Source organism: Hemiscyllium ocellatum, chromosome 39, assembly GCF_020745735.1.
Source record: "Hemiscyllium ocellatum isolate sHemOce1 chromosome 39, sHemOce1.pat.X.cur, whole genome shotgun sequence".
Classification (NCBI taxonomy): domain Eukaryota; kingdom Metazoa; phylum Chordata; class Chondrichthyes; order Orectolobiformes; family Hemiscylliidae; genus Hemiscyllium; species Hemiscyllium ocellatum.
In genome coordinates, this window is record NC_083439.1 from 29,727,559 (window position 1) to 29,740,785 (window position 13,227).

General features: G+C 38.7%; 1 protein-coding gene across 2 annotated transcripts in view; it reads right to left on the reverse strand.

The window, feature by feature from the left end:
• Positions 1–218: 218 nt before the first annotated feature.
• The window catches only part of LOC132834259 (RNA polymerase II elongation factor ELL), a 93,502-nt gene continuing 80,493 nt past the window's right edge, over positions 219–13,227 (reverse strand). For both annotated transcript variants that reach the window (XM_060852952.1, XM_060852951.1), the window contains exons 10-12: positions 6,376–6,547; positions 3,951–3,995; positions 219–1,576 (exon numbers count right to left, since the gene is read on the reverse strand). In XM_060852952.1, coding sequence (XP_060708935.1) covers positions 1,469–1,576; positions 3,951–3,995; positions 6,376–6,547 — 325 coding nt within the window. In that variant the 3' untranslated portion in view covers positions 219–1,468. The remainder of the gene's footprint in view (positions 1,577–3,950; positions 3,996–6,375; positions 6,548–13,227) is intronic.

The following is a 13,227-nucleotide window of genomic DNA, read 5'->3' on the forward strand; positions in this document are numbered from 1 at the left end:
CTTCTATTAGCTCAGGCACCTACATTTTAAAATCATCTTGATCTGATCGTGCAAAAAAAGCAAAACATTTGAGCAATAAATTTTGTACTCAGATCAGGTAAATGGACTGATGCACAAGGATGCAGCAGCTTAAATGAGTATAGATAGCATATTTTCACTAAGTGAAATATACAGGAAATCTTCCATCTAAAACACTGTGCAGTCAATCTGAAGATCAACATTATTTGTAAAAAGTTTTTGCCAAATTGGGCTTTAAATTTTCTTGAACTTAAAATCACTTTTCTTTATCCTCTTAAGCATATTGAGAATTGTAATTAAATACAAAAAATCCATATTGGATAAAACATGAACACATACAACAGTTACCAGTTTGTTTTTTTACCTCAAAAGATTTGTAAGCAATCTTGGATGAATATATTATTCAAATTAAAGGACATTTATGTGACACTTATTATCTAAGATTTTTTTTGTTTGTTCATGGGATGAGGGAGTTGCTGACTAGGCAGCATTAATTGCCCATCCCTAATTGTCCAGGGGGCAGTTAAGAGTCAACCATATCGCTGTGGGTCTGGAGTCACATATAGGCCAGACTAGGTAAGGATGGCAGTTTCCTTCCCAAAAGGGCATTAGTGAACCAGATGGGTTTTCCCTGACAATTAGCAATGGATTTGTGGTCACATTAGATTCTTAATTCCAGATATTTATTAAATTCAAATTCCACCATCTGCCATGGCAGGATTTGAACCTGGGTCCCCAGAATGTTATCTGGGTCTCTGGAGTAACAGTCAAGTTTTAATACCACTAGGCCATCGCCTCCCTTGAATGACAATAAATCATTTCTGACTGATTTAAAAGCAAACTAAGCCAAAGCAAAAGTCACTAGAAAACACATACGAGTGTTATTTCTAATTAGAAACACCTTAAGGCAGTATTACTGCTAAAGCTAGGTATGTGTGTCTTAGGTACCATGATAATGTCACCTGAAGCTATTAATCTAGGACACTGTAACCTTAGGTGGTGAATTTATGATCAGAAATGCATGCTGCATATAAAGACTGACCCCACAAAACTGCATGGCAGACTAATGTCTTAAATTCATATTAAGGCATCTTAGAGGAGATAAACATTTGCCAAAATACTAAAAGAGTGTTATTTTCTGGCTTGGAGATTTGGTACGTAGTACATATATACATTGCAAAAAGTGTAGAAACAACATGCAGCTTCTGGCTCAGTTCACATTGTTAATCGCAGGTAGTCAAACCTGGTCACAAACATGGAGACTCTCAAGTCCTTCAATAGCAGACTGTATCACTTTCAATGGTCAAACTTCAACTGTCAAAAGGCTTCACTTTTAATAAAAGAATGCTACAAATTGTCATCCAGACTAATAAGTTCTCTTGCATTGTGTCCAGAAGCAACTAAGTTGGTCTTAATGTTTAAGAAAAGGAAGTCTTGGCAGTGATCATCATCATGACATCTGGTTTGAGTCAAATTCCAGTATTAACTGTTTGATGTGAGCTAGCTTCCTGTGTAGGTACTCACAGCGAACCTTCTCTTCCCGATGTGCAGGATGGGTCTGTTTCAAAAGATAGGAGGAAACAAATTCACACTACCAAAATTTCCAAAAAATAAAGCACAACATATAACAAATAGCTTGTGATGATAGCCACAACCAAATTGCACAATGGGTATAAGAGATCGGGTTAGATGGAGAAGGTAGTTGCACTCATTGCTAATTTAGAAATAGTGATAAAAGGACACAAGTTTCTATAGATATTGATGACCTCAGTGAAACTGAAAGAAACAAGAGAAGAGTCAGGGGACAATTGAACAATAGAATAAAGTTACTGAATAAATCTGAAGAGCTGATTAAGCTGAGAAATAGAAAAATGGGCCTGGTCAAAATTGAGATTTTTTTTTGCATTGTAAAGGAGTGCATGATCAACGTTAAACTGATAGACAAACACAATCATCTCTGAATTATTTTGAAAATACCCATTTCCCACATTACGACGTTTCCAGGCAAAGACAGATTATGAAAAAAGTCCAGCAGCTAACAAGGAGAACTCTGGAAGCAGATCAATAGCAAAAGGATGATAAAAAGGAGGCTGATTAAGGATGGATTAAGGAAGCTGATTTATGATGGAAGCAATAGGCATAGTTGAAGTGTGACTTTAACACGTTGCATCTGAATTTATTTATCAGGTAGATGCTGCCCAGGCCATGGTGATAGAGAAGGAAATGTTTAAGTTGTTAAGGAAGAGGTATTGGATAAACCATTACTAAAGTTGACAAAGCACCCGGCCCTAATAGGATGCATCCAAAGAGAGTGAAAGATGTGAGAGCGGAAATCGCACAAACACATGCAATTATTTTTCAACCTTCAGTCGACTCAGGGGTAGTCCTGGAATGGTGTGTAGAATTGGAAACATTACGTCCTTGTTCAAAAATGGTTGTTATGAGATCCAGCAATTACAGACCAGTCAGTTTAACTTTGGTGGTGAAGAAGTTTCTAGAAACAATTATCCAGCACAGCAATAATAGTCACAGAAAATGGGCATTAATTTGCAAGAGTTGTTTGGATTTGTTAAGGAAACGTTGTATTTGACTAACGTTTATGAAGTAACAGAGAAATTTGACAAGAGCAAGGTTATTGATATAGTGGACACAGATATTCAAAAGGCATTCAAATATGTGACACTTAGAGGAAAGTGGTACATAAATGGAATAAAAGGCACAGTAGCAATGTAGATTAGAAAAAAAACAACTGAGGGAAAGGAAACAAAGTAATGGTTTTTGTTTTTAATCTGGAGGAAGATTTATTGTGGAATTTCCCCAGGGGTCAGTATTGAGATTTTTGCTTTTGTTGATGTATGTGTGGTAAAAAATGGGACCATTTCAAAGTTTGTGGATGACAAAAAAAAACTGGGAAGAACTGTAAGTGATAAGGATGGTTACTTACAACTTCAAAACAAATATGGTCAAGTTGGTGAAGTGGGCAGATAGGTGCAGAAAAAGTTCAAATGTGGAGAATTGACAGGCAATACACTTTGATACAGGGAACATGGAGAGATAGTATAAAAAAATGGTGCTATGCTAAAAGGTGTATAAGTCATTGTAGGTGGCAAGGCAGGAAGGGAAAGCTGTTAAAGCATATAATATTCTAGGCCTCACTAATAGTGGCATAGAGTACAAGAGTAGGAGGATTACAATGAACCTATGGAGAACACCTGGATAGACCCCAGCAGCAGAACTGTGTACAGTTCTGGGTACTGACTTCAGGAAGGATGTAAACACAATGGAGAACATGCAGAAAATCTTTATGAGAATGGTTCTAGGGATGGGAAACTTCAATTATGAGGATACATTGATGAAATTGGGACAGAGGAAAAAGGCTAAGGGGGGAATTTGACACAAGTTTCCATAATCATGAGTACGGACACAAAAGATGGAAGAAACTGCTCCTACTCAAACAGGATCAAAACCATACGATACAGTAGGAAAGCGTTATGCAAAAGTAACAAATACAAAGCAAGATAAAAATCTTTTCACAGAGCAGTGTTCCAAGTTTGGAATGCACTGCATGAAACTGTGGAGACGACAGGTTTACTAAGGAATTCAAGAGGGAATTTGATGACTATTTAAATAGAAAAACATGCAGGAGTTTGGACAGAGTCATAATGTTCAATGAGCAAGTACAAACAGGATAGGCCAAATGGCCTCTTTCTATACTGTAATTGTGAAATTGAAGGAAACAAAATCTAGCACTTGATTTGGAGAGAGTTAACGAAATAGTCTCCTCTAATTTAAGGCTTAAGAAATCAGCAAGACAAACAGCTAAGCTATCCAGAAACTTGTAATTCTGACCAATTGCATAAATCAATTTCCAAATTTACAAGATCCAAAAATTTGGCAAAGCTTCCTTCACTCCCCCTAAAATGAGTACCTACCTTCTTAAATTTCTTATATTCCTCAAATATTTGGTCCTCCACCATCTAAAATACAATACCAATAAAACAGGAATCAATTTTTTAAAAACATCAGTGTATTGATATATCAGGTCAAACGTTCAAACATGGTTTCAGACATTAAGCATTAGATACAAAACTCACCCCTCACCCAGGTAAAAACAATGACTGCAGATGCTGGAAACCAGATTCTGGATCAGTGGTGCTGGAAGAGCATAGCAGTTCAGGCAGCATCCGAGGAGCAGTAAAATCGACGTTTCGGGCAAAAGTCCTTCATCAAGAATACAGGCAGAGAGCCTGAAGGGTGGAGAGATAAGTGAGAGGAGGGTGGGGGTGGGGAGAAAATAGCATAGAGTACAATAGGTGAGTGCGGGTGGGGATGAAGGTGATAGGTCGGGGGCAGGGGAGGGTGGAGTGGATAGGTGGAAAAGATGATAGCAGGTAGGACAAGTCATGGGGACAGTGCTGAGCTGGAAGTTTGGAACTGGGGTGAGGTGGAGGAAGGGGAAACGAGGAAACTGTTGAAGTCCACATTGATGCCCTGGGGTTGAAGTGTTCCGAGGTGGAAGATGAGACATTCCTCCTCCAGGCATCTGGTGGTGAGGGAGCGGCGGTGTGGTTGATTGGTGCGGGTATCCCACCCTGTGGCCCAACATTTCAACTCCCCCTCCCACTCTGCCGAGGACATGGAGGTCCTGGGCCTCCTTCACTCCTTCCGCCTCGGAACACTTCAACCCCAGGGCATCAATGTGGACTTCAACAGTTTCCTCATTTCCCCTTCCCCCACCTTACCCTAGTTCCAAACTTCCAGCTCAGCACTGTCCCCATGACTTGTTCTACCTGCCTATCATCTTTTCCACCTATCCACTCCACCCTCCCCCCGCCCCTGACCTATCACCTTCATCCCCTCCCCCACTCACCTATTGTATTCTACGCTACTTTCTCCCCCACTCCCCCTCACTTATCTCTCCACCCTTCAGGCTCTCTGCCTATATTTCTGATGAAGGGCTTTGCCTGAAACGTCGATTTTACTGCTCCTCGGATGCTGAACTGCTGTGCTCTTCCAGCACCACTAATCCAGAATCACCCCTCACCCATGTTAAGTTATCAATTCATCAGGCCACAGCTTGTTGGTAAATAATTGAGATGTTCAAAAACAGGAGTGGTTACATTACATCTTTTAACACCAAGTCAAAATACATATGCACTGCAATGAAATTCGACCATGGTCTTCCAATATTACCAACTTAAATGGCAATCTAAATTTGTATTTCACCAATTCTGTTTTAAATATAAGTCATTAGTTAAGCATTCTTAGAAGAATTTAAACAGAATAGAGCCAATTTTATTCTAAATGACTATGGTCTTAAACTATAAGTAATCAATTAGTTGGAAATATAATTCAATTAATGCACGTTCAGATTGGGACCACATTTGTCCTTACAATCTGTCTCGTGAGGTTCAGGTTATTGGGTTCTTCTTTGGTGCTCCTGTTTCTTATTTGCTAGCGTATCCTTTTCAAGATCTGCGACTTAGAGTTTCAGAAAGAGCACTGATCTGCAGCAAGCAAACTGACTTCATTCACCTTAGTTGTTGCTGTATTACAACCATTGCCAATTACTTCATGCCCATTGGGCATGGGAATTACCATGGGATCTCAATCCTTTAGTTTTTCAAACTTTTACATTGTCTTGAAAAGTTTACTCTCTTTGCATTATTGTAAATTGTTTTTGAAAATTCAGTCTATCACTCAATTTTACATGTTGAAGTGACTGGTCTGTTGAACATAATCCTATTCAGATTTTTAAGGAAGGAAGTCACACATTGGGTTAGAATAGTGAACAGCAAATGTGAAGCAGCCTGACCACTGTGAATGATTGAAGAGGAATCCAGTTATTACGTCAGAAACATTAGTTTAGGTTAAACGGACGCAGCATTTTACGGTTTGTTTATGTCTTTGTTCTTTCAGTTTAAAGTCCGACATGGAGTACGGTGAACAGCAAATGAAATTGCTCTAGCTCTGTAGCTTTCCTGAACTGGCACAAATTAAACAGGAAGGCAGTTGCACATCATTCCAGTTTAATAAATCACCTATCACTTCAACAAGTTTAACACAATAGGTCTACTGAATTAACACATTGTACTAGGACAGATAAAACCAATGTTACAATATGATTACTAATAAATTCAAATGGGGGCACGAAAGAGATAGGTGGGGGGGGGGGGGGTTGAAAGTGGCAGGTGGTGAGCAAGAGGGTGGGCAGGGGTGAGAGACAGGGGAAAGGCGGTAGCAAGAGCAAGGGTAAGGCGATAGTGGGTGGGGGGATTTATGAGGAAGAAGTGTGTGTGTGTAATGGGAGACAACTGAACAGCATCAAAGTCTATCAAATAATATGCATTCTCTTACCTTGTATTCCTCTGTTCCCGGGTTAAGTGTTTTGATTTTTGATCCCAACTGCATGAATTGTTCAGTTACATTTCCAACTCTTGCGTGAAGATCCCTGTATTCACTGTATTCTGCATTGAAGTCATTCCGATAGTTCTGATATAATTCTAATGATGAAATGGCAGTGTACTTTCTGCAAAAATAATGATACTGTTACCAAGAATTCTAAAGCAATAACTGAACACAAAAAGAAAAAACAAAAGTTCTTTAATTTTCTGTGTTAAAGCACTCTAGCTATTTATGGGAAATTTGTTGACGGGCAGATGGGAAGAAAGTGCTGGGATTTCTACAATTTCTTTGATACAATAATTGTTTTAATTTGTATTAACTTTTACTCAAGGACTCTCAAACTCTTAACCCATATGATTTAATACAGCTCAAATGTGAAAGTTTAACAAGATTTTGTCCAGCTTGCTTTTTTTCTGCTGTACATAACATTTGTATTATATGTAGAATTTTCTCTTGCATTGTTTTAATACACAAAAACACTTCAAGATCCAAAATTAAATGAAGAAGCAATCTGAACAAAATATATGCCCAAAATGCCTTTTCAGAAACAATAACATCAAGTTTTAAGCAGACGTTATTTAACTTAAAATGGGAAGAAAATTCTAGAAATTATTAGGTTAGGAATCTGATTTTTAAAAGTATTAATTTCTCAGAACTGGTAGAATCCGTGAATGCAGCAAAAATGAAGAATGTGTCAGCAAGGAATGAAGCTTAAAATGGAGTAGCACGTGGATCAATTGTGGGGGCACAATTATTTACAATCTATATGAGTGACTTGGGAGAAGGAAAGTGAATGCACTATATGGCTCTCCATTTTGGGTGACAAAATACATGGGAAAGCATGTTGAAAGCTTGATACAAAGACTCTGGAGAAGGAAATAGAGGGGTTAAGCGAGCGGACAAAGAACTTGGCAAATGGAAAATAATGTGTGAAAATGTGACATTATGCACTTTTGCCGGAATATTAGAAGAGTTCAATAATATTTAAACGGAGAAAGATTGCACAAAACTAGAGATGTGTGAGATTCCTCAATCATAAGTCATTAAAATATAGCAAACATGTTCAGCAATTAATAGAGAAGGCAAAGCAAATGCTGTGGCTTTTGTTTTGAAGGGATGAGTATCAAAAGAGTCAGATCCTGCTAAAAATGTATATGGCATGAGTCAGATCACAGCTGCAATACCGTAAACAATTTTGTTTCCCTTATCTAAGCAGCAATATTGGCTTTGCAGTCAGGTCAGAATAGGTTGAAGAAGCTTATCCCGAGTTTGGAGGGACTGTGTTATGAGCTGATGCTGAGTAAGTTGGGCCTGTACTCAATGGAGTTTAGAAGAATGAGAGGCAACCTCATTGAAAAATACAAGATTCTTAGGGATATGACAGGGTAAATACAGAAAGGTTTCTTTCCCCCTTGTGGGAGAGTCTAGGGTCAAAGGGAAAGGTCTCAGAAAAAGGGACTTCTGTCCACTTAAGACAAATATAAGGAAGAATTTCTTTTTCTCAGACGTTAGTCAATCTGCAGGAAACTTTCATAGCGGGCTGTAGAGGCTGCGTCACTAAGTATATTCAAGGCAGAGGTAGAAAGATTTTGTAATCAGAAAGGGAATTGAGGCCTATGGGAAAAAGGCAGGGAACTGGTGTTGAAAATTGCCAGATCAGCTATGATCGCATTGAATGGTACAACTGACTTGATGAAAGAAGCATCCTACTTTTGCTCTCGAGTCTCATGGCCTTAAAGGATAGGCTATTGCTATAAATGTCATATGGTTTTACAGGCCACATCAAAACAGTGTCCCAGATATAATTTAGTTCATTGTTGAAATGATAGAACAAGTGCCCTACAATTCCTGAAACAGTTTTACGAAGGGACTTGGTTGATAGATTTTATCGCAAGTCTATTTCATTTGGTTGAGTTTTATCATTGAGTTTTACGCAACTTGTGTAGAACCTCTTGGCAGTACAGACTTGAACATGGTTGCAAAGAGACATTTTGCCAAAACATTTGGTCTTTTACTCAACGACAAAATGCCAAATTTGCCACAGATAAAGCAATAGGAAGTAGTGAACTCCTGAAGCTCCCAGATAGTCAAAAGTGACACACATTCCTATACAGGGACCGAAACTCTGCAAATAAAAAGGATGACTCAAACCTTTTTTGAATTACTCTAGAGTTAGGGAGCCTATAATTCCCTCATGATTTTCCCATGGCAACATCTCAACCAGAGATGACTTGCTAATCAAACAGCATTCTTTTATGCTGCAGCATAAATAGTGATTGTTTAAAGTTTGGCATTCTTGCGTTTCTCCTGACTAGTACAGTCAGAAAGCTTAAGAAACTCATCTTTCTTTTCACCTTGCAAATACTTATAAAACGATAAAAATTATCCCTTTAACCAGGAAATGTCAACAGTCTAATTATGGACCAATAAGTATCCCCGTTAAAATAAAATACTACCAGCAAATAAAAACTGAAAGAACTGTGAATGCTATAAACCAAAAACAATAACAGAAATTGCTAGAAAGCTCAGTATGTCTGGCAGCATCTGTGGAGAGAAATCAAAGTTAACTTTTCAGGTCAAGTGACCCTTCCCCAGAAGTAAGGGTCATTCGACCCAAAACAATAACCCTGAATTCTCTCCACCTATAACACTAGCAAAACTGGTTTTCCCAATTTTTCTTTTCTCTCAGGTGTTGTGCCCTGATACACCAATGCCCTCCAATATTCAGTCAAGTGCTGGAATAGCAATCTAACCAAATGTGATGTTAGAACCCTTGACATAACACCTAAAGCACAACATTGGACTGTAAACCTGCCATATCCATTTGGACAGCTGGACCTATGCTACTCACCAGCAAAACAAACTTAATTTCTTAAAAGCTCCAACAAATTACTAAAATATCCTTTCTGAATACTTTCCTCTTTATACTTAGAATGAATTAACATTCAGTACTGCATAAATAATAACTAGCTATTTTCTTCCAGCAAGGGTCAGTGTTATAAATATTGACAGTCAATACTGCAAGATGGAAACACCAGCAGCTGACACCAGGTTTTGACAGAACAAAGACCCAAAATGACCATGCCAAGGTCAAGCCTTAGCACTGTGGAAGGACAGCACAGAATATCTAGATCATGTCTTCCTGAGAAATGCTTTCAAAACTTGCGCCTCGCTTTTTTTTCCTTCAAGTAGACTAGATTCCTGGAATTAGCCAGTCAGAATCTATTACAGGGGACTGTGACAATCATTCTATTCACTTCTGCAAAAATGTATTAATCCACTCAATTATGAAACAACAAGCAGTAAATATGTGCTTTTTACAGCAGAGTTCAAGAAAGTCAACAAAAATAAGGAAGTTCAATACCAGCTTAAAACAGCCAGTCACCATACAAACTTTCAAAACATTTTGCAAATAAAATTGAAAATTACTGACTCTGCTTTTAAAATTAGCGAAAGAAAATCAAAGGCATTATCGCCTTAAAGTTTATCAGTAATAAATTTTTGCTACTTTCCTAAATGTCATTGAACAAAAACACTCAACATTTCAAAGACTGAAGGTAACTAAGCAGAGACAAGACAATTGTTTTGGAATTCCCCAATATTCACTCCAAGGGTATTTTCCTCATTTCCCAGTTGTACCAGAAATCCAGAGCCCCAGGTTGATCTTCTAGTAAAATGGTTTTGAATTCCACCATGATGGAATGGTGAAATTTGAAATCAGTAAAAATTTTAAATATTAAAAAAAAAACAGCTAGTCTAATGGCAACCACTGTCAACTGTTGTGAAATAAATATGTAGTTCATTAATGTTTCTTGGAAAAGGAAATCTGCTGTCACTAACTGATATGGCTTGCTTACGACTCCTAGATCCATAGTAATATGGCTCTCACGTCCTATCTGGGCTAGCCTAACCAGCAAGCTCCCATCCCATGAATGAAAAAAAAACACAAATGCATTTATCCATCTACATGAAGACATTATAACACAAATGTCACTTTATGTCCAAAGCCTAGGATAACTCAAATGTTCTCATTTGCCAAAAGCCTTGGTTCTTATCCCCAGAAGACGTAACAGCATCTTCAGTATATGCACCATGCATGCCTCAACCTTAAGCCTAGCCATCCCATTGTAACATATGGGCACAAGGAGGATGCACTGTGCACTGCAGTCAGCAAGGATGGTAGCTATCAGGTTTAAAAAAAAAGATATCCTTCATCAATATCCAGATTTAAATCTAAGTATCCAAAAACACAAATATGGACCGTTTGACTTCGGCATCTCTCAAAAGATTCAGTAACAGGCCTGTGACTTCTTTCATGTAGTCAGAAGTCACATGACATCAGAGTGTAGTCCAACAGGTTTATTTGAAATCACAAGCTTTCAGGGTCCTGCGCCATCATGGAAACAAGGCAAAAGAATAAAATTGAAGGAAAAACTATACGCTAGAAAGAAGCTAAACTAAAAATAAAAAAATGCACATCTGCAATATAAGCTATGTTTTGGCTGTGTAACCCCAGAGTCACTTAACACATAGCTTGGCAGATTCAGGACACTGATTAAACTACTGTGGTGCCATTCCCTCGTCCTACTGGTATGGGTACCTGGCAAAACAGTCTCGATGATCCAATCTTGTGAGGTCAGCTGAAGTTAGACAGTGACTAGGAATTGCACCTGTTGAATTACTTCTTATACAGGTGCCAAGTCAGGGCTTCATCACCTTAAAATAAAACCTCCTCAGCCCTCTGATCCCTGCCTGACATCCCGCTTTCTTAGCCCTACTAACCTGGAAACCTTACATCGAAAAGACAAGTATTTCAAGGCAGAAGTAGCTTGTTCCCCAAACAAATTTTGCCATGGAAGAGATTAGCTACAGGTAATTAGACCCTGAAGTGAGTTCTGTCTGAGAACTTGAAAAATTCAATTGGGTGAACATAGGCAGACAATGTTAAAAAATCAGACAACACCATATTACAGTCCAACAGGTTTATTTGGAAACACTAGCTTTCAGAGTGCCAGTGATGTTCTGAAAGCTAATGATTCCAAATAAACAGTTGGACTGTAACCTATTGTTGGATGATTTTTAACTTTGTCCACCCCAGTCCAATACTGGCATCTCCTAGTCAGAGGCAGACAATGTTAAAGTACCTGACCCTGCTATCAGCAACATGGACAGTTTAATACAGTCACACTCAACATACATTGATTGTATCTTATGCCATGATAGGAAGACATATAAACATAGTTGGCTATACCTTACACAAAGTACCTTTATATGTTATGCCTTAATCTCACTGAAGCTGTCTACACAGTCTTTTGTTTACAAATTACCTTTAAGTGGACAACATGAAAATTGAATAGAACAGAGGGAGGAACTGGAACGTAGACCAATCTAAACACACTAAGCAATACCAACAGCTGTGCAGAAGAGTGAATCAAAGGCTATAAGGAGTCAGGTCCCCAGAGTTTTAGACCTCGATTACTTCTCACTTGTGCTCATTTGCATCTACTCTTTGCAATTGGTACCCATATCTGCAAAGACAAGATAAAGTTTTAAAACCCTCCAGGCTTAAAAAGCAGAGAAGACTCATTGATCAATATGAACCCAAGGACCATAGAATCATACAGTCAGACAGCACAAAAACTGTTGGACAACCAGACCATGCCAAACATAATCACAAGCCAAATCAGTTCCAAATGCCTGCTCTTGGCCCATATCTCTGCAAAACCTTCCGACTGATGTAATTATCCAAATGTCTTTTAAACACTAATTGTACCCACATCCACCACTTCCTCAGGAAGTTCATTCCACACATGAACCACTCTGTATAAAAAATTTGCCCCCCTTGCCTTTTCTAAATCTCTCTTCTCCTCACCTTAAAAACGTGCCCGCAGTCTTGAAACCCCTTAATCTAGGGATAAGATAACTACCATTAACTATCTACACCTCTCATTACTTTATTAACTTCTATCAGGTTACCTCTCAACACCTTATGCCCCCGTGAAAGAAGCCCCAGCTTATCCAGCCTTTTTTTCTAACTCAAACCTTCCATAAATGGTAACATCCTGGTAAACCTCTTCTGAACCCTCTCCAGCTTAATAATATCCTTCATACAACTGGACTACCAGAACTGAACACAGTATTCGAGAAAAGGCCTAACCAATGTCCTGTACAACCTCAACGTGACTTCCCAAATCATACACTCAAAGGACTGAGCAATGAAGGCAGACATGCCATATGCCTTTTTAACCAACCTGTCTGTATGTGATGCAAACCTCGATTCCTCTATTCTACAACTCGACCCAAGGCCCTACCATTAACTGCATAAACCCTACCCTGTTTGTTGTAGCAAAATCCAATTGCACATTTATCCAGATTGAACTCCTCCTGCTATTTTTCAGCCCATTGGCACATTTGATCAAGGTCCCTTTGTAACCTTAGAAAGCTTTCTTCAGCATCTACTATGCCACCAATTCTGGCATCATCTGCGAAATTATTAACCATGCCTTCTATACTCTCAACCAAACCATTAATATAAATGGCAAACAGAGGATCCAGAACCGATGACTGTGAAACACTACTGGCGACAGGTCTCCAGTCCAAAAAAAATCCTCCACTACCACTCCGTTTCCTGCCAATTAATCCAATTTGTTGAAGCACAGAGTCATCGAAACCTTCAGCACAGAAGGTGGCCATTTGGTCCATTGGGTCTGTTCTGGCTGAAACACAGCCATCCAGTTTAATGCTGAAAGCAATTTGTACAGAGTCACCAGTTTGGTTACACAGGAATACAACAGCATTCAGCTT